At 41.3% G+C, this 20,956-nt stretch overlaps 1 protein-coding gene across 1 annotated transcript in view; it reads right to left on the bottom strand.

The window, feature by feature from the left end:
• The window catches only part of SLC2A9 (solute carrier family 2 member 9), a 231,455-nt gene that overhangs the window by 113,139 nt on the left and 97,360 nt on the right, over positions 1–20,956 (bottom strand). The window contains 1 exon segment of the mRNA XM_030563908.1: positions 5,234–5,366. Coding sequence (XP_030419768.1) covers positions 5,234–5,366 — 133 coding nt within the window.

Genomic DNA, 20,956 nt, shown 5'->3' on the forward strand with positions numbered 1-20,956 from the left:
GAAGAACAACACATAAGGAAGGTAATAAGAAATACAACATCAAAGATCTTGACATATTTTTAATGCATAGTTTTATTTTTTTACTGGAGTAAACCAGGTCAGTGCACAATTTTCTTTATTTTTTCTGTTCTCAGAACCCTCAACATCCCTGTAGGGCATGCAGTCAAAATACAGGTGCAGTCAAGTAAAAAGGAAGCAATCTGTCCATTCTGCACAAGGGGTTTGGTATATTTCTAAACGGAGGAGGAAGTCAAAAATTGTAAGTACAGAAAATGATTGATCGAGCACAAGGGAGAAAAAAAAAGTATCCATTTTCCTTTCCCTCCCTGTAGTTAAGAATAAAGATGTAACTGCCAACAGCAAAACTTCACAAATACTTGAAACACCAGTGAATACTAACAAACCACTACTTCCCTGCATTAATGCAGAGTATAGTGCACACTCCTACAACACTATATCCTTTCCAGCAGGTTTAAGAAGATTTCATGTTACTCTTATCCTGAAACACTTATCCTGAAATTTCCTCTAACCCACCTCTTCCAATAATGTCAGAAATTTAATTTTATATGTTAATAATACTATTTGTTAGGATTTTTCAAACCTATTGACTAAGGAAGAATCAGCCTGGTGAAGTAGTAGAATGCTCAGTTACTCGCATCATTTAAACTCAGCAAAGCACAAAGACAATAAACTGAAGGAAATAAATCCTGCACTGGCAGGGAGATGGCCAGAGTGCAGTAATGGGGCTTTTCAGTCAGTTATGTCTAATTTTATTAACTTAATTTTTTAATTTGAGCTGTTGGAATTGAGTGCAATGGCAATTTTTGTCCTGGCAAAAAGGAATGATTGTTTCACTTTTACCCCACCTGGAACACGTACTTTTCCATCTGTGGTTGGCTGACTTTTTATCTTTATGGGAAAGCTTTATTTTCATTTCTTTCCTGTTGTGCCATAATGACCATTTCTTAGACTTCTTCCCCCCACCGCCCTGGTCTTTCATCTCTCTCAGACAACCATGTGCCAGATACATTGCACTCAAATGCTTGTACCATAATGATTGGTAATAGGACATGGAAACTTCCAACTCTAAACAACTAGCTCAAATTCAAATGGTATAAGACTCACGTTTCAAAAAAGCTTCTAAATTTAGAAGAGCAGTTTTTAAGACTGCCCATTATCATCACTTTTCTTACTCACAAAAGTAATTTCCAGTAAGTTGGTTGCTAAAACTCATTTCAACTATTAAATCATTTGCAATTAGGTGTTGGTAATGTTTCTTTCACGATGATAGATTTTCCTGCAACTCTGAAATCCTCTTTCAGTTTCCAAGCCACCTCCTTGGTTTCTGGATTAGCAATCAAGTCATTCTCTGAATATACATACTAAAAACATAGAATATCAGGGTTGGAAGGGACCTTGGGAGATCATCTAGTCCAAGCCCCTGCTCAAAGCAGGACCAATTCCCAGACAGATTTTTGCCCCAAATGGTCCCTCAAGGATTGAACTCACAAGCCTGGGTTTAGCTGGCCAATGCTCAAACTGCTGAGCTATCCCCTGCATGACACAAGAGCTATTGCTATGCTATAAGCAATGGTCATTGGCACTAGATACAAGACAGGTGAGTTATTCTAAAGTCCAGATTCAGCACTGGCTTTTTAAAGAGCCTATTTTGTCGAATTTGTGACAGGTTTTATTCAGTATTTGTGTCTCAGAAGTCTTCCGCTGGTTCTTCTTTGATAAATGGAAGAGGCCAATTCAATCCTCATTCTACATGAGAAACCCCATTCCCACTGACATCAGTGGCAACATGATGGAGTATACAGGTCTTCTAGGCACAGCAGGGCCGCCCAGAGGATTCCGGGGGCCTGGGGCCATCGGCGGCAGGCGGCTCCGGCGGACCTCTCACAGGCGTGCCTGCGGAGGGTCTGCTGGTCCCGCGGCTCCGGTGGAGCATCTGCAGGCGTGCCTGCGGGAGGTCTACCGGAGCCGCAGGACTGGCAAGCGGCAGGGCGCCCCCTGTGCGGCGAAATGTCTAGAGCTGGCCCTGTTTGGTGGCGGGGGGCCCCCGCCGCGGGTCTTCGGGGCACTTCGGCAGTGGGTCCTGGAACAGAAGGGCCCCCTGCCACCAAATTACCACCGAAGACTGGGTTGCACTTCAGCGGCAGGTCCCGCTTCGGCAGTAATTCACTGGTGGGGGGTCCTTCCGCCCTGGAGCGAAAGGACCCCCTCGCCGGCAAAGACCGGGAGTGGAAGAAGCTCCAGGGCCCGGCCCCACAAGAGTTTTCCGGGCCCCCTGGAGCGAGTGAAGGACCCCGCTCCAGGGGCCCTGAAAAACTCGTGGGGGCCCCTGTGGAGCCCGGGGGCTGGGGCAAATTGCCCCTCTTGCCCCCCCTCCCGGGCGGCCCTGAAGCACAGTCTGGAATAAGCCTCAAAAGCTCTGCTGTACCCTATCCCAGTAAAAAAAATGAGGGTCCTTGGGGCACCTTAGAGACTAACAAATTTATGTGGGCATAAGCCTTCGTGGGCTTGAATCCACTTCATCAGACGCATGAAGTAAAAGATACAGGAGCACATATAAATACATGAAAGGAGGTGGGGGGCTTCACATCTGATTGAAGTGGGTTCTAGCCCACAAAAGCTTATGCCCAAATAAACTTGTTAGTCTCTAAGGTGCCACAAGGACTCTTTTTGTTTGCTGATACAGAACAACACGGCTACCATTGAAACCTATCCCAGTAGTGTCCCTGAGAGAAGGCTCAGCCGAACCAGGGTATGGCCTTAGATTCGGGGTTAATTCCCAGCCAGAGGCAGCTCAAGGATGGAACTAACAGATGGAATTTGATCAGGTGCAGTGGAGCCTGTTTAAAGTCAGCACCTGGGTATCTCTCAGGATGTAGTGTTAGCAAAGACCCATGCACCACTTAACTCCTCAAAATAAGGCTAAAGTGGCACATAGCTCTTGTGCTCACCCACTACACAGGGATGAATTTTAGCTTCAGGCGGTTGTGCTAACTAGAAACCAAGCCAGGGAGATGTGCAGAAACACAGGAGTTGTCCTATTTGGTTTGCACTTTTTGTTTGTATTAATAGTATTTCTTTATTGTGTGCTTATTGTTTATAAAACTGCATGGAAGGAAATGGAGAGAGAGACTTTTGCCCAGGTAAGAGAAGTGTGGATTAAAACAAAACACCTATAATAAAACCTAGAACTATTCTAAGTATTTACAAAACACACATACCACAACCACAAAACACTCGACTGCATGTACCTATCTCCCCCTGGAGAGAGGATGAGAGAGAATATGAACCCACATAACAGATGTTAGTTATGTCACTTAATGCACTACTGGAAGGTACTCAGACACTAAAGCGACACGGGTGTTATAAGATAACATGCAGAATGGAACAGAATATAGAATAGTATTCATGCCAGAAACAAAATAAAGTTCCTAAATTTATTATAAATGAATTACTATAACCTGTACAATATGCTGATCTCCATCTAGTGTTATGGTTCATTAATTCCAAGTGTGCTGATTTGTTCTGAGAGTTTGACCTAGCCAAAAGGAAAGCAAAAATGCACTTGAAAACATTTCACAAATGATCAAATATCTGACAGCCACAAAACCGCAGTCCTGAGCTGAAAGACTGGTATTCTTCCCTCAGACATATCAAAATTATGACATGTCTCAAAATTCTGCCTTTACCATGGAAAAAGGTTTAAAAAATGTACTGTGAGATAATTAAGTCTTTAAGTAATGGATTAATTTATGATGTAAAAGCATACACATAACAGCTTTGTTTGGTACCATTTTCATAGTCATCTGTGGTATTTTTAAATGAATTGGTACTGCTGGAAAAAGATAACACTAGTACATGAGTCATTTTAAAATCCAACCCTTTTTAATGTAATTAGGAGAGTTACCACAACACCCCCACAACAGCTCACAAGATTCTTTGGCAGATCTCATTCAGAACTTATCTCTTGCTTTAAAATTCTCCATAGACCCACTCCAGCCTACTTCAAAGACCCTGGCCAAGACTTTCAAAACCAAGAGTCTAAAGTGAGGCACCTATGTCAATATTTAGACACCTACCAAGTGACTTGATTTTCAAGAAGTGGTGAGTACCTCGCAGCTTTGACAGAAATAGGTGGTCCCTGTGACACTGATTCAGTTCAATCATTTAGGAGTTTAAATGAGAATTTAGGAGTACAATTTTAGGCACTTGGGCTTGACGATCTTAGTCCTTTTCTCCAATCTTTCCTTCATCTTCTTGGCTCACTTAGCCCCCACCTCTTTCCTTGTCCCTGTCACTCAATCTAACTACTGTTAGTAGGCAGGCCTTCTGCAGCTCCTTCCCGTTGGAAAAGCATTTTCTGCGTCATTGAATCTCCAATTTATTTTCAAATCTCAGCTAAGAATTATACACTAACAGGAAATAATGTGCATTTCCTTCAGTCCCTGCAGATTCCACAGAGTCTGTGAGCCCATTCTATTTGTCAAGTGCTTCTACCTTAGGCTAGGACAGATGTTGTACATACTTGTATATGCCATCGTAGCTATGCTGTAACCCTATGTTGGATTTTCAAATTGATCTGTCCAGCTAATAGTTATTTTAAGAGGGAAATAAGATTATTATTAAACTTAGCATTGATCTGGCCCAAAGTTGGGTACATCTCTTCTGATCATGGACAGTTTTGTTTATGTGCCAATGAGGACCATGATTTTGGAGTTGCAGCTGGATAATTCCGGGAAGTAGTAAGAGGGTACTGAAGCTTTTCACTTTTACATAAATATGGCCTAGATTTGTAGTAGACCTGCCATCTAACAGCTATATAATTACATAAATGTATAGATTCAATCCAGCTACTACTGGACAAAGACCTGGATCCCTTTTTGGCAGTGTTGGTTGAGAGCCTAGGCACTGAACAGTCATCGAGAATGAACTTCCTTCCACCCCTAAAGATAAATCCTGCCAGGTAAAAGGTGAGACAGGGCAATGTGGGAACACTTCCACCACTATTGTCCATGCTGTTCCTGTTCTGTGGATAATTAGAGGTCTTCAGTTACCAATCAAGTCAGCAGCTATTTCACTTACACAAAAAATGGTGAAGGGGAAAAAACTAATAAGCTTTTAGGCTACAGAAAGCATGATGTTCAAAATTACTTGCCAGCGAGCACCCCTTTAATAAAAATGTTTATACTAGTAGCAAATGATTAATACCCTATACCTTTTTCTGCTCCACTTTTGTCATTCTTTTCAAGTAGGAGGTAGTGAGGACTTTCAGGGAGGAAGGGCAGAATCCCAACTTGGATCAGTGAAGGAACAACAATCACTCCAAATAAGTAGGGCCAGCGAGATTCCTACAAACAGATGCAAACACGACATTTAGTAAGGTTTTCCTTTAGTGAAGCCAAGATGAAAAATAGCTTTGAGGAAGCAAGCTGTGCCTTTTGAGATAACTTTATGAAATGGACATTGTAATATTTCTTCCATTTCAGTTTACCCAGTGATTTGAGCACAGTCTCTGTGTGTGGGGAGAAGAGGGGGGGGAAGAGGAAGAGGGAACATAAAAAAATCAACTGAGCATCCGTGAAACAGAAGAGTTGGAAGGAGAGCTGGGGAAAGGCTTGGGATAGGTTAAATATATGGCATGCTTTTGCTTTCCTTTAATACAAACCACAACCAAAATGACTCAATATTAACCAAGTAAAACTGGCCACAATGAAACCCAACCACCATATCCCTTGTCAGCTTTAGGAAGCAGTATAGTATTACAGTGGTTAGATAGTTACAGATGGCTGCTCATGGCATCTTAGTCCTATCTACTTGTTTAAAAATCATTCAGACTGGCTACAACACATTCAATACCTCACAGAAATCACAAAAATTATGTTTCGGAAAAATTCTACTTCTCCAATGCATTTTCTTTATTTCTAGTAATCAGAGCATGGGGCTCAGAATGGGGTACTTCTTACTTCAGTTTAGACACTGGACTCAATTTCAATCTCTGTGCCATGTGTAAAATCAAGATAATATTGTAGCAAATTGGTGGGTGACCAGAATTTCATGGTTGCCACTACGCTGCACACCATGACGATTCCGAACTTCATTGGCCCTAGGAGTGCACCTTAGATCCTCCTGCTTCAAAACACCAAGATGCTCATTGAGTTCAGTGGGGTCCAGATTTCACCCTCCTAAACCTCTACTATTTTAGCTAAAAGGAAATTTTGCCTTAGCAGTATTGGCTCTCCATATATAGTTGAGCAGATCTAATTCCATCCAGTAGAGGGCATATAAAAACAATTCCTCATAATCCTTAGCCTTCTCTTCACTTACCTTGGAGCAAGGGTCCCCAACGTGGTGCCCAGCCATGGCACCCACCAGGGCGTTTAAGTGCGCCTGCATACTGTCCGGTGGACGAGCATCCGCCGAAATGCTGCCGACAAGCTGCGTCATCCAGAGGCGTATCCGGAATTTCGGCAGCAACGCTTATTGACGTTGCCGCTTGTCAGTGGAATTTCAGCGGATGCTCGTCTGCCGCCATAGTCTTTCGTGGCTCATCGTCTGGCACCTGCCAGACGAAAAAAGTTGGGGACCACTGGGTCATGATCTGTCTATGTTCTATGAAATATTATTTATTATCATAGTTATCTAGCTCTAGCACAAGAGCACAGCACTAATAAGTCAGTAGATTTTTGAATTATAGAAATACAGGATATTATTTACATATTTTTGCATTTAGAAAACATTATTTTCTAAAAGAAATGGTTCAAATGGTAGGAATACAGGATCACTATTCTCTCTCTCTGTGACTTAAAATTGTTAAAGGGAAAAAGGAAGTTATCAATAAAATAGCATTCCTCTCTGCAACTCAATAGAACCTGTTTTAATTTTTTTTCAGTCACTTCTTTGCTCTCTTTTTAAAAATACAGTAAAAAGTGTAAGGAATTATATTTTTCTTTTTGTCTCTTTTTAAAACTGAGGGGGAAAAAACAGAGCAGCAAAGTAATTGAAAACCTTTTAATCTAACCTGCACTTCCAAGTTTATTTATAACTCATTGGCAGAGTGAATAAGAAATGTGCCTTAATTTTAACACTATGATTTTATTACAACATTTAAACAACATTATGCATGCATGACATTCACCAAGAGTTAGAAAAATGATAACATGCTTCATCTTGGACTTTCCCTAGTAATAAGGCTCGTAATTTCAGACTGTATTACATAAGCCATTATGAACTGACAGTCTGTGACTATTAAACATTGCAGCTATTAAAATATATTTGTTACAGTCAGTTATATTATTTTAAAGGCATTTTTACTGTAGTTTCAGTGAGATTCTTTAAAGATCACTTGCCAGTAAACTATAAAACAGGAATAACATCACACAAAATGGAAGATTCCTCTATTACACTGCACTTGAAGAAACAAACTAAAAGATTATGTTTTCTTTCCATCGCCAGTCTAGGTATTTATTTGTCTAGGTACTTGTATGACACTCATCACTGTAGTATCTGAGCACCTCCATGTTATCAATGGGGATCTCATTGCCACAGGAAATCACTGAAGCCAGGACCTTAGCAAGATTCAAAAAGGGATTGGGCATTTATATGGATAAGAAGAAGAATATTCAGAGTTACCATCTTTAATGTTAACAAACATTTCGGGGTAAGGACTATTAAATCTCATGCTTCAGGGATTAAGTCAATCTCTAACTATTAGAAACCAGGATGAGACTATGTGGAGGTCAGATTACCCCCCATCTGCCTATTGCATAGTTCCTACACCTTCCGAAGCATCTGGTGCTGGCCACTGTCAGAGGCATGGCGTTGGATCTCAGGTCTGATCCAGTCTGGCAATTTTTATATTTCTATTTGAGCACCAGTGCAAGGGCAGAATTGTTTAAATCCATCTGAGGAAATGGGATGGGATAACTAGTAATAATGGAATGAAATTTAGCAAAGGAAAATGTAAACTGGCCATTGGGGAGGGGGAAAGCCTAAGAATGAAATCTATCAGACTGCAATAACGTCAGAAAAAAAGTGTCCTATCAGTAGGATCACTTAAGCCTGGACATGACAAGGTATATGAGAAAACAATCTGCACAGGGACTGCTGTATGGAAGAGTCCTAAATTGGCAAGGAGCTAGACAAAATGGCCTAGAAAGCCTTCACATCTCTAATTTCTGTCAATATAATCAGGAATTAATGCTGTTGTCCATAACATTTCCTAGAAATATAATTTTAAAAGAAAGTGGAAACCTTGCACACCAAACTCAGGTCCTCTGGGTTCAATATTAGACTCTTTGGGTAAGTCTACAATATGAAATTGATTCGAACTTATTCTATTTGAATTTTCAGAAGAGATTTTATACATTCGGTATTCTGTGTCCCCACTAAAGTGCATGAATTCGGTGGAGTGCATCCACAGTACTGAGGCTAGCATCGAATAATGGAGCGGTGCACTGTGGGAAGCTATCCCACAGTTCTCGCAGACGCCGCTGCCCATTGGAATTATGGGTTAAGCTCTCAGTGTATGGTGAGACAAAAACATTCTTGCGGGTGTTTCTGGGTGTGTGCCATCACTTGTTCCTCCCTCTATGAAAGCTACGGCAGATGCCATCCTGCCAGCAGACAGTGCAGTACAGTGCACCGCCTGTCTCCTGGTACTATGAATCCACCTTGCATGTCCTCTCGTCTTTCTATCTATTCTTTTATCTAACCATTTCCCGTCTTTTTTTGGCTACCGTGAACCGAGCAGCACAGCTTCCACCGCAAACTCTGCTCTCCCGCTCTTGCATTGCTAGCTAATTTTTCCATGTTGCCTGTCCTGGGCTCGCGTGCAAGCTACAGAAGGCAACGATTCCCCAACGTTTTTCGGCCATTGTGAACTGAGCTGCACAGCTTCCACTACAAACTCTGCTCATGCTTCTGCCACAAACTCTGCTCTCCTGCTCTTGCAGCTCTAACGAGCTTCCCAACTCTGTGGAAGCTACAGAAGACAACCATTTACTGCCATTTAATCAGCCATCTTGAACCAAACAGCTCTCCTACGTTTCGCACCCTTTTCCCAGGATTACCCGTGCAGGCGCCATAGCGTGGTAAGCATAGAGCCCGCTCAGATCTCCACTGCAGTTTTGACCATTGTAAATATATCGCGCATTATCCAGAAGTATGTGCAGTGCCTGCAAAACCAGGTGAGGAAGCGATGACAGTGTGATTACTATACTACTGAGGACAATGACACAGACATTCCTAGAAGCATGGCATGTGGTGATTGGGAGATCATGGTGGCACTGGGCCAGGTGCATACTTTGGAATGCTGATTCTGGGCCCAGGAACCAAGCACAGACTGGTGGAACTGCATAGTGTTGCAGGTCTCGTTTAATTCCCAGTGGCTGCGAAACTTTCATATGCATAGGGCCATTTTCATGGAACTTTGTGACTTGCTGTCCCCTGCCCTGAAGTACAAGAAAGCAAAATGAGAGCAGCCCTCACAGTTGAGAAACGAGTGGCAAGAGCCCTCTGGAAGCTTGCAACGCCCGGCAGCTACCCATCAATCAGGAATCAGTTTGGAGTTGGCAAATCTACTGTAGGGGCTGCTGTGCTGCAAGTAGCCAACGCAATCATTGACCAGCTGCTATTGAGGGTAGTGACTCTGGGAAATGTGCAGATCATAGTGGATGGCTTTAATGCACTGGGGCTCCCTAACTGCGGCAGGGCGATAGACGGAACGTATATCCCTATCTTGGCACCAGCACACCACGGCGGCCAGTACATAAACCGCAAGGGGTAATTTTCCATGGTGCTGCAAGCACTGGTGGATCACAAGGGACGTTTCACCGACATCAACGGATGGTCAGGAAAGGCACATGACACTCACATCTTCAGGAACTCTGGTCTGTTTGAACAGCTGCAGGAAGGGACTTACTTCCCAGACCAGAAAATAACTGTTGGAGATGTTGAAATTCCTATAGTTATTCTTGGGGACCCAGCCTACCCTTCAATGACATGGCTCATGAAGCCATACACAGGCAGCCTGGACAGTAGTAAGGAGCAGTTCAACTATAGGCTGAGCAAGTGCAGAATGGTGGTAGAATGTGCTTTGGGACGATTGAAAGCTCGCTGGCGCAGTTTACTGACTTGGTTAGATCTCAGTGCAACCAATATTCCAATTGTAATTGCTGCTTGTTGTGTGCTCCACAACATCTGTGAGAGTAAGGGGGAGACATTTATAGTGGGGTGGGAGGTTGAGGCAACTTGCCTGGTGGCCAATTTTGCACTGCCAGACAACAGGGCGATTAGAAGAGCAAAGCAAGGTGCACTGTGCATCAGAGAAGCTTTGAAAGCCAGTTTCGTAACTGGCCAGGGTACGGTGTGACAGCTGTGTTTGTTTCTCTTGAAGTTATCCACTGCCTATATATATGAAAGGAAATAAAGTCAAAATTGTTTAAAAACTGTTCTTTATTATTTGTTACACAACACATTGAGAGAAATCAGAAGGTAGACTTGGGGGAAGGTATTGGGTTACGGGGGTGGAGGAGGAGGGAAGGACAAGTCCAGAAACCAAATCAAAAGTTCGCATATGTCAGCTTTCTGCTGCTTGGGCCATCCTCTGGGGTTGTGTGGCCATCACACATGGCCAGGCATCAGAATTCAGCTTGCAGGCAGCCTAGGGGCATGTGGGGTTTTGCTTCTTCTACATTCATTTCAATGCTTTCAAACAGCTGGGCCCCCTTTCCCACAGCAAGCAATGCCTGGTGCGTTTCTCATATAAAAGGAGGGCCTGCGGGCTCTCTGGGATGATCGCTTCACACAACACGCCCCTCCTGCTGCCCTGATCACGTGGCTCCGATCAGGCTCTCACTCACCAGAAGTACCTTCTCCAGGGTCAAGGTCCAGGAGCCTGCCTTGCGAGTCGGGGGAGGCTATTGGCTTCAGTGTTAAGAATAGCTCCTGGGTAGGAGGGACAACGGATTCCACACTTGCCGCCTGTGCACTGTCCTCTTCCTCGTCATCCTCCAATGACTCTTCCTCCTCGCTCCGTGCAACTCCCCCCTTGCAGGTGTCCATGGACAGTGGTGGGGTAGTGGTGGTGTCGCCCCCCATAACTGCATGCAGCTCATGGTAGAAGCAGAATGTATGGGGCTGTGACCCAGAGCGCTCGTTCACCTTCCTGGCTTTTTGGTATGCTTGCCTGAGCTCCTTGATTTTTGTACGACACTGCTCTGTGTCCCTGGAGTAGCCTCTTTCCGGCATGGCCCTGGAGACTTTAGCATACGTATTTGTGTTCCTTTTTTTGGAACATAGTTCTGCCATAATGGACTCGTCCCTCCAACGTGTGATGAAATCCAGTACCTCCCATTCGGACCATGCTGGAGCTCGTCCACAAATCTGGGACTGCATGATCTCTTGTGATGGTGGACTCCGCATGGTGGCCTGGGATGGTGGACTGTGCTGATGGTCACTTGTGCTGATGGTGACCAAAAAGGAAATTAAATTCAAAAGTTCCCGGGGCTTTTCCTGCCCACCTGGCTAGTGCATTGGAGTTGAGCGTGTTGTCCAGAGTGGTCACAAGGGAGCATTCTGTGATAGTTCCAGAGGCCAATAACGTCGAATTGTGTCCACAAATACCTTTAACCCGGGATTGTGATCTCAATTTAAGCGCTACTCCACTTGCCAAGGTGGAGTACAGAAATCGGATTAAAGAGCCTTTTAAATCGAAAAAAAATGGTTTGGTCGTGTGGACGGAATCTTTTTTTTTTTTTCAAACTAACTCAGCTAATTCCAAAATAACAGACTAGTGTAGACCAGGCCTTTGTCTACAAAGATATATGTAACATACTAACATTCAGTCAAGGAGAAAATCAGCAGCAAGAGTATAATGTATGTAGCTACTTAGGAGACATCATGAAAATTTAATGCCTTAGTGGATTTTCAATTTAATTTTTCTTCCATAATAATCTTTGAAAGTCACCTGAAATTTGATCAGAACACTGAATTTTGCCATTATTTAACTCTAGAAGCAGATTGGGAACCCAGGGAAAAGTACTTCAAAAGAAGGGTTTCTGGGAAGGAAACTTATAGAAAATGTACCAAGGGAAATCTGGGTTTGCCTTTGAAGAAAGAATGGAAATATGTAGGAGTATGGTGAAAAAAGCAAGAAAACAGGAATTAACATTAACTCAGAAAAGCAAAATGGCCTTTGGTAGCTTTCTGTTCCTAAAATATCTTCTGTTCTAATTCTGTAATTAACGTTGGGATAACAATCTTAGCAGTGGTCTCTTTTTAAGATGTCATAAAGTATGGTTTCACTCTATCACTGGTGATTTCATTTAATTTCATTCATTCTAATTAGAGACTTGATCTTGAAAGGTGTTGAGCAGATTGCTCAGACTTCACTAGGGCTACTTGAGCTCAAGCATGTGTTTTCACAGGCTTTGCTGGATTGGAGAAGAGTCCTCAGCACCTTGCATCAGCAAGTACTCACTGCACCTCTCCAAGTACTTTGGAAATGATTTCTCCAGCAGAATCAGAGCCCACATCTTTCAACAAGAGTCCGTGGCCATTTTTCTATCTTTCTGAATGGAAAATCAGGTTTTCAACAAAACAAATTTTTTAGTGAAAAGTAGCTGCTGTCTGTGGAAATGTTGACCTTTATCAAAAACTGAACACCGGTCCCTGCTCCCCCACTCCAAAAAATGTTTTGATTTGGATTGCTGTCACCGTTGCTGTAGTTTGGGCGCCTCATGAGTGCATTCTCCTGTACGGGACAGGTTCCTCAGAAGGACAGCATCTCCCATAATGAACTGTGGCCATGGGTCTAGCAGGAGGAGAGACTATGGTGCAACTGGAAAGACATAGGCCAGGAATGGAGCCCAGACCCTAGAGGAGAATGAAAACATGGGACACCCAAACAACAATTCTCTTGAGGCACAGTATAGTGAGGTGGACGGCCTCCCTCCTCCTGGGTGAGTGAGGGAGCGTTACACATAGCAGTGGATTTCTGAATCAAACTTTTCAGGTTTGGGATTTTCCACTTAAAAGTCAAAATTTTCCACAGGTGGAAAAAAAGCATTTTCCTACAAGCTCTACTCTCAACTGTTCGTCTCTCAGTATTTTTCTGTAACAGGACCCCCCACTATACATGCTGCAAGGCCCATTTTTTTTCCTCTCAAGCATTCAGGAAGAAAGGAATTCGAGGGAGAAGTTTTTTGTTTACATTAGAAGCATCAGGAGTTGCTAGCCATCTATGGCTAGCTCGACACTATGATCTAAAGATGGGATTCTCCTGCCCATGTCCATATACTAGCGCAAGATCTCATCGAGCTAGCATGAGTAGAAAGAGCAGTGAAGTACAGGGACGAGCAGCAGCAGAGGCACAGCCAAGCCCTGCCGAGTACATACCCACCAGTTTCGGGCAGGTTTGTAGTCACCTTTACCGCTGTTACCAGTGCAACCACAGCTACACTGTTACTTATGCTTGTGCTAGCTCAATGAGAGCTAGCTTGAGGGTGTGTATATGAGCAGGTGAAATCACAACCCCTAGCCTGCAGTGTAGACGTAAACTGAGATGGAATGAGCAGTTGTCTATTTGTTTTATTGGATAATGAAATGAGATAGTCTCCTTTACATCAATTAAAATGGCTAAGAATACTAAGAACAAAAGAAGACACTACAAAGCAAACAGCTATTGTAACTGGCTGTTTTGCTTTGTGGGCGGCTAGAAGCAGATAGTTTCTTCATTTTTAATGGTCAAAAACCGGCCTTATTTCCATGACTTTCCAAAACATTGTAAAAGGTAAAACAGTAACATAATTTTTTTCTAAAGTTACATTTAGTCTGTGAAAGTGATATATAAAAATCTGACTCTTGATTAGTGCCTCAGATTTCTTGTACATTTTTTCCCACAGTGCCAAGGATACTGTGCAAAGGTGAAAAAAACCTAATTAATTTGTAGATTTTTATTATTAATATTCTGCTGTTCTTCTAGAGTTCTTCTAGGAACTCTTATTTGCCTTTACTAAATCTATATTCCACAGCTTTTCAGTTTTTCACTTTTTTCTCCAAATAGGTCTTTTAAAACTATTATTGTGAAAAGCTATAACACGAGAATGAATTCAGTCCTTATAATAAATTTCAGGCCAGCACAATACAATAAAAATCGATTTTTACTGTACAAAACATTGATCTTCCTTTGTTTCCTCTATAGAGGAAACATTTTACCTTTTATTTACAAAAAGGAGAAACGGAAGACAGATACAGTCCTTATCTAAAGCAATAATAATAAAAGGTGCCCTCACCTTCTAACAACACATTTTAATGCACATCTACTTTATAGTTCATACAGATCTGCCAAGTCTACTGTTTTCCCCTGTAGGCTAAAGATTTTTGGCCCTTTCTACAAGGAAATTGAGCAATCTGTTGTTTTCCTCTTGTGTATGTGTTAAGAAACATTCTTGGCATTAAGGACCTGTGAACCTTTCCATTGATTTCAATGGGCTTTGAGTCAGGCCCTAGAATACTTCAAATTCACATTCTCTTTCCATTCACTTGTCTCATGATTTACACTATCCAAATCCAGGCTCCTCGGACCAACTCAAAACATTCTCTCTCTCTCTCTCATTTTTTTGTTTGTTTTGGGGGGTTTTGTAAATGTCTTTATATCTCAAGTTTCTCACTTCATCCCAGTGAATTTCTTGAAACCACTTTGGAATTGTCCAAGTTCTTCTCTGGAACCAGAGAAAAAAATTAATTTTCAAAAAACAACACAAAGAGGCCAGGTATTCTGGAAATCTCACTTTGCACGTGCTCAATAGAGATTTACTAGTTTGGCAGCAAAATTCTCTAAATATTCCATATGTACTGAGCATGCTCTAGTCCAGTGGTTCCCAAACTTGTTCCGCCGTTTGTGCAGGGAAAGCCCCTGGCGGGCCGGGTCGGTTTGGGTACCTGCCATGTCGGCAGGTTTGGCCGAGTGCGGCTCCCAGTTGCTGCGGTTTGCTGCTCCAGCATACGCGCGCATGCACACACACGAAGGACTCACAGCACTAGAAATGGATGGATTGCTCTTCACGTTATCATATTGACATTTAACAGTCTTTCAGCTATTGTATCTCAGCAAAGATTATGTTCTCCTTAGTCTCTACCTGCAGGCTGTGGCTGCCTAGGAACAATTCTTTATAGCTTTCCTTACTAAATTTAGAGTGTAGCATTAGTTACCAGGCAGCCTTTGAGTCTGAGTCAAGTACAAAGTCTTACGAAGGAGCGGTTTTAAACAATGAGGCTTTGAGAAGCAATGTAGGCTAGTTTTTGGGACAGGTTATTGTGACTTCAACGATACAGAAAATTATAAAGTAGCCGGCTGTACAACATATTTCAGTGCATCTGAAGCAGCATTTAAAAGTATAAGAAATGGCAACCAGAAAAATACAAAAGGTTCATATGTAATAAAAACAATTATCTTCTACTTCTAATATCATGTCATTCTTTGGGGATTAGTAAAGAAGATTAAGTCTAGAAAGGGAACTACTAACGTTCTGTTGGTATTTTGATATAAAATATATACCTAAGTAAAATCCATTTAAGATCCCATTTGATGCAGAACATTTTTCATCTGTCACAAAGGCTTAGTCTACACTAGAATGTTTTTGCTGGTTTAGCTATACTGGCAAATCACCCTAGGGGAGATGCAGCATATACCAGAAAAAGAGTTCATGAGCCAGTATAGTTTATACCAGTCACCTGAATGAACTACGTTATACTGGCAAAGAGACTCTTTTCCAGTAAAAACTGCATCTACACTAGGGCTTTTTGCCAGTATAAGAATGTCATGAAGAATCACATCCCTAGCCAACATTATTATACTGGCAAAAGTTTATAGTGCAGGCCTGGCCAAAGACTGCTGCCAGTTCCTCAAATATTGGATGGAGCATTACTGTTCTTAAAAAAAAATAAAAGGAAGAAAAACAAACCAACAAAAATTTTATTTGCTCCTATTGTTTCAGTGACAGCTGCAAAGCACGACATATCTACAGCAAAATTAGTGTGCTGACGTTTAAAAATCAAATTGAAATCCAGGTCTGATGCCGTTCTTGCCTACTTTAGTTTTGTGCTGGTGTAATTCCATTTCCCAAAATAGGGTTACTCCTCATTTACGCAGATGTCAATCAAAGAAGAATGGATCACCCCTGTTGCAGGTGAAAACATGCATACATGCTTCTTATTTGAATTCCCTGGAGCCTATCCCATCTATGCATGGGGTATGCACATGTAACTCAGATTTTAATGTGAATGGGAGAGACTCACATAAATTTCATGTACATTGCTGAAAGAAGAGATCCTCCGGTACATCCAAAGCATGAAGAACAAGCAGGTTTCGTTATAGTGTGAAGCAGGGGTCGGCAATCTTTCAGAAGAGATGTGCTGAGTCTTCATTTATTCACTCTAATTTAAGGTTTCGCGTGCCAGTAATACATTTTAACATTTTTAGAAGGTCTCTTTCTATAAGTCTATATTATATAACTAAACTATTGTTATATGTAAAGTAAATAAGGTTTTTAAAATGTTTAAGAAGCTTAATTTAAAATTAAATTAAAATGCAGAGCCCCCCGGACTGGTGGCCAGGACCCCGGCAGTGTGAGTGCCATTTAAAACCAGCTCGCATGCCTCCTTCGGCACATGTGCCATAGGTTGCCTACACCGGTGTAAAGGTTCATTAGAGATTAAAACAAAAAAAAAAGACGGATAAACTCAAAACTGAACAGCTAAGGAATAATGATCTGCCAAGTCTATTTAATAAAATTTTAACTCCATACTGGTGTTTTGGTGACACTGTGGAAGAAAATTTCAGCTAATTTTATTGAGCTCACGAAAGCCTCTATATGGAGCTTTAGATGAGCACTGCATGCACTTTGTGTGTGTCATTCCTTTCTAGAAAAGGATGGGGAAAAAATCCTTCTCAATTAAAAATCCTCCCCAACTGCTTATACTCTTCTGTCATCTGTGCTGTGCCCTGGTGATTCCGATTCAGCACAGCAAGACAGAGTAGGAAGTCTGTGACAGCAAAGCTATGTTGATGTAATTAGAAATTTAGTTCTGAGGCAGACATTTTTGATATTATATGGAACATCTTCATGACAAACAAAATACTGTACCATTAGACAGAAGTGATCTGTTACAAGATTTACGACCTCTATGCACAGTGACATCAGCTAACTGTTCTCTCCCCCAAACATGTGCCGGTCTACTGAACCAGGACCCCAGAACAAAAGCACAGGCTTCTACCTCTTGAGCTGCATATGTAAATCTATTTGCACCAGACAGTAAAGGGGGACATGATATGCTCAGTGAGTGGGTTACACTTAGGCCACTAAATTATCCCTTCTGGTTTAGTTATAACATTTTTTACAATTTTTTAAATACTACCATACACTTACTTGATTTTTCAGCTTAATCTAATTACTTAGTATACACACAAAAATTACATTAAAAGAATATTATTAAAAGGCGCTAAGTCAAAACACTCAAAGGTTAGAAAATTGCAGAATTAAGGTTACCTGCATAATTTTAATTATGGCCCTTGCATATGGCTCCTGCATTATAGAACAGTCTTTAATTACACAATCACACACTATTTTTTCCACAGGACCCCTGCCTCATCCAGCGGATAGGATGGATGGTGCTCACTTAATGAGCAACTATTCAATACTTCATTTTGTTCAATGTGCAGCTCCAAACCTTATTTACCATGCAGCCTCTGCTCTGAAGAGAGAATTACCATAATTAAGTTCCCCTTGGGCTTTTCTATGGCACTTGGCACTAGAGTGCCTGAGTTACTATTGCCAAGCATGCTCAGGGAGGATGGACTCTAATGCTAAAATCAAAGATGTTTCTCTTGAGTCTGTGCGATCTGTGATTTTTAAAAAAGGCTTATAACTTGGCCAAATTTGGGTGGATATTTTCAGGGATGGCACACAGCACATCCCTGACACAAAGCCACCAACCTGCAAAATTTCAAGCCCTTGCTTCCAAGTATAGAATCAAGAGCTACTCAGCGGGGGAGGGGCAGGAGATTATCAGAATTTTTTTTACGTGGGCAAAACAGTCCATTTTCCCCTAGCCTTGTTCTCTGAAATGGCTGGAATTTTTTGCAAAAACAGTGCTTGAAGCAGACACCTGGCATGTAAAGTTTGCCAACCTTATAAGTAACTGAAAACAGGGCCATATAATGGGAACCGTCAGCCAACCTTAGTTATAGACAGCTCTAGCATCCTTCCCTATAAATATGTACACAGTGTGTGTGTGTTTTTTTTTTTTCTCTCTCTCTCTCTCTCTCTCTCTCTCTCTCTCTCTCTCTCTCTCTCTCTCTCTCTCACACACACACACACACACACACACACACACACACACACACACACGAAAGAGAAATGCATAGATAGAGACACAATTAACACATATCATGCATACTCCAGCAATGGGAAAGGTCTGTTCATAGGGCTAACTCTAGGATAAATGGGACAAAATTAAAAAGGGAAAAACATTTGAGAAATTCTTCTGACAATAGGATGTACCAATATTAGATTATGGAAAGGTCCCCCAAGAGATGTGTTGTAAGCTTGAAGTTTTAAAACTAGACTTGATAAAACACTACCAAATATTCTGCCTGGAACAGTCCTGACAGGAAAATGAACTGGATGATCTAATGACAGAATCATAGAAACTGGAGGATAAAAGAACTGACAAGCAGTGTTTTAAGAAGAAGTGACAGATTTGAAATATTCTTTCCTATATAAAATATCCTAAGCCTCAAAAGAACATATTAAAAGTTGCACATGCTAAAATAAGCCAAGAATGCTCAAAATTAAATAATTTTGGAGCCAATGGCAATATTATATCTCCCATGTTACTCAAGATAACACAATTACATTCTTGTGGGCCAGCATAAATTGACATTTGCAGTTGCTATGGCTTCCTGAAGAAATAATGGCTTCAGGTTACAGAAGGCTGAAGCATGATGGTGGTCTAATTAGCACACTACGACATAGCAAACAGGATGATACAGAGAAGCAGATCACCTGGGTATAAGTTTTTTTAAAGTAATTATGTTCTGTGCCCAATTCTGGTCTTAAAACAGTTTTACACTCATGGATCTCCACTGGCTTCCACGGAGATATAGTAGACTATATTATTTGTATTTGTGTAAAGGTGGTCAGAATCAGAGCCTTGAAGTTCAAACTAGTGTTTATCCTACATTAAGGGGGAAAAGAGGATTTGGAATAATTGGGGGACATTGGCACAGCAGGTGCAATAGAAAACTAGCAGTGTGACTGTTTAACTTGAGTTCCAGAGACCTATCAATCTTTCTTAAATATTACACTCTAAGGACACCATCTATAGATTCAATACCATCATTAAACTAGCTTCAGAGCCAGAGGCAGTAAAAACATGTCAGAATCCAAAAATATCTGTATTTAATCTCAACAAGCTGCTATTGTGATGGCCTTTGCATTCACTCTAATACACCCCTTGCTAAAAAATTGGTTTGTGTACAACAATGATGTCTGTATTCCAATATATGACATAGAAATAGCTAAGAATGCTTCTCCAAAAATGTTGTGATAGTATTAGCAATGCACCAGAAACATCAGTTCCTTATCCTATTCAACAAGGACAAAATAGTAGGAACAGCATAGCTACTACGCTGGTGGCCAAAGCAGTGCAGAACCTTCAGAGAGACACGCTAAACTTCCATATGTTCCATGTATATAATCTTTGCACCAGGACTCTCAAGGCAATGCACAGGAGAAAATACATACATGTCTGAAGTATGGCTAGTGTGTCCACCAGCATGAATCCACATGGCCCAACATGAATGTAGGAATGAAGCTATGGGTATGATGCTACTTCCCTCACAAACAGTAACAGTCAGAAAAATCCTCAGTGCACAGGCATTCTGCATGTTATTTTTATTTTGAGGTGAGGATTCAGTCCCTTTCTCTGTTGCATTAACTCTGAGCCAGCATCTCAACCCACAGAACCCAGAGAATAAAATGCAATGCAGTGAAAAGGTTTTACCAGTGAGAGTCTGTAAAAGCGACATTAGTATAAATATTCCACTTCACAGTTCCAATGTCCATTGGCATTTCCACACTTAAAAGGATAGTGCCATACTCTGCCACAGAGAAGGTTGGCAATTAAGGCATTATCAAGACTTCTATTCATTTCAATGGGTTTAGGATCAAGTTCACGTAGCACAAAGAGTTATTGGAATACCGAACTATCTGATTAGCAAATCCAAGCCCTTATTCTATTCACTCCTTGTTCAGGAGTCTTATTTTTCATTATAACAAGTATTCAGACAACCACTGACTTCATTAAAATTCCTGAAACTTTTACATATTTTAATATAAATGGATTATTGATAAGAAAGTTCACAATGGAAGTCTGTTATTTCCTTATTTTAAAAGTTCCAATCATCCAGTCTGGGAACAGAAACAATGCCATCTGATGTAGCTGACCAACCATGCAGCATAAGATGAAGAGCAATCAGAACAATCTATGAAGTTATAGTCTAAAGGTTACTCAAATGCATTCAAGAAATCAGGATCTGTTTGTTAATTCATGAATAGAAAAAGTAGCTAAATTTGTAACAAACTATTACTTTTCAACTATCTCTGACAGAAACTAATAATCCAACATGCAACAATAAAAGGTGGTGTATCAGTTTTTAAAACAATTATGAGAGTAAACAAGGCCAGCTGATTTTAGATTAATTGAACAAAGGATTTAGTTTTCCATAGTTAAGCACAATCAGCTACAAGGGATATGACCCTTGCTGAGGTTTGCAGGTTTCATCAAGATACTATTAATTGGGGCTTTCTTTGTCTGCTTGCTTTTTGCAAATTCCTGCACACTTAAGTTCTCCACATTTTACAGTCAATGACACCAT

Source organism: Gopherus evgoodei, chromosome 5 (assembly GCF_007399415.2).
Source record: "Gopherus evgoodei ecotype Sinaloan lineage chromosome 5, rGopEvg1_v1.p, whole genome shotgun sequence".
NCBI classification, from domain to species: Eukaryota; Metazoa; Chordata; order Testudines; family Testudinidae; genus Gopherus; species Gopherus evgoodei.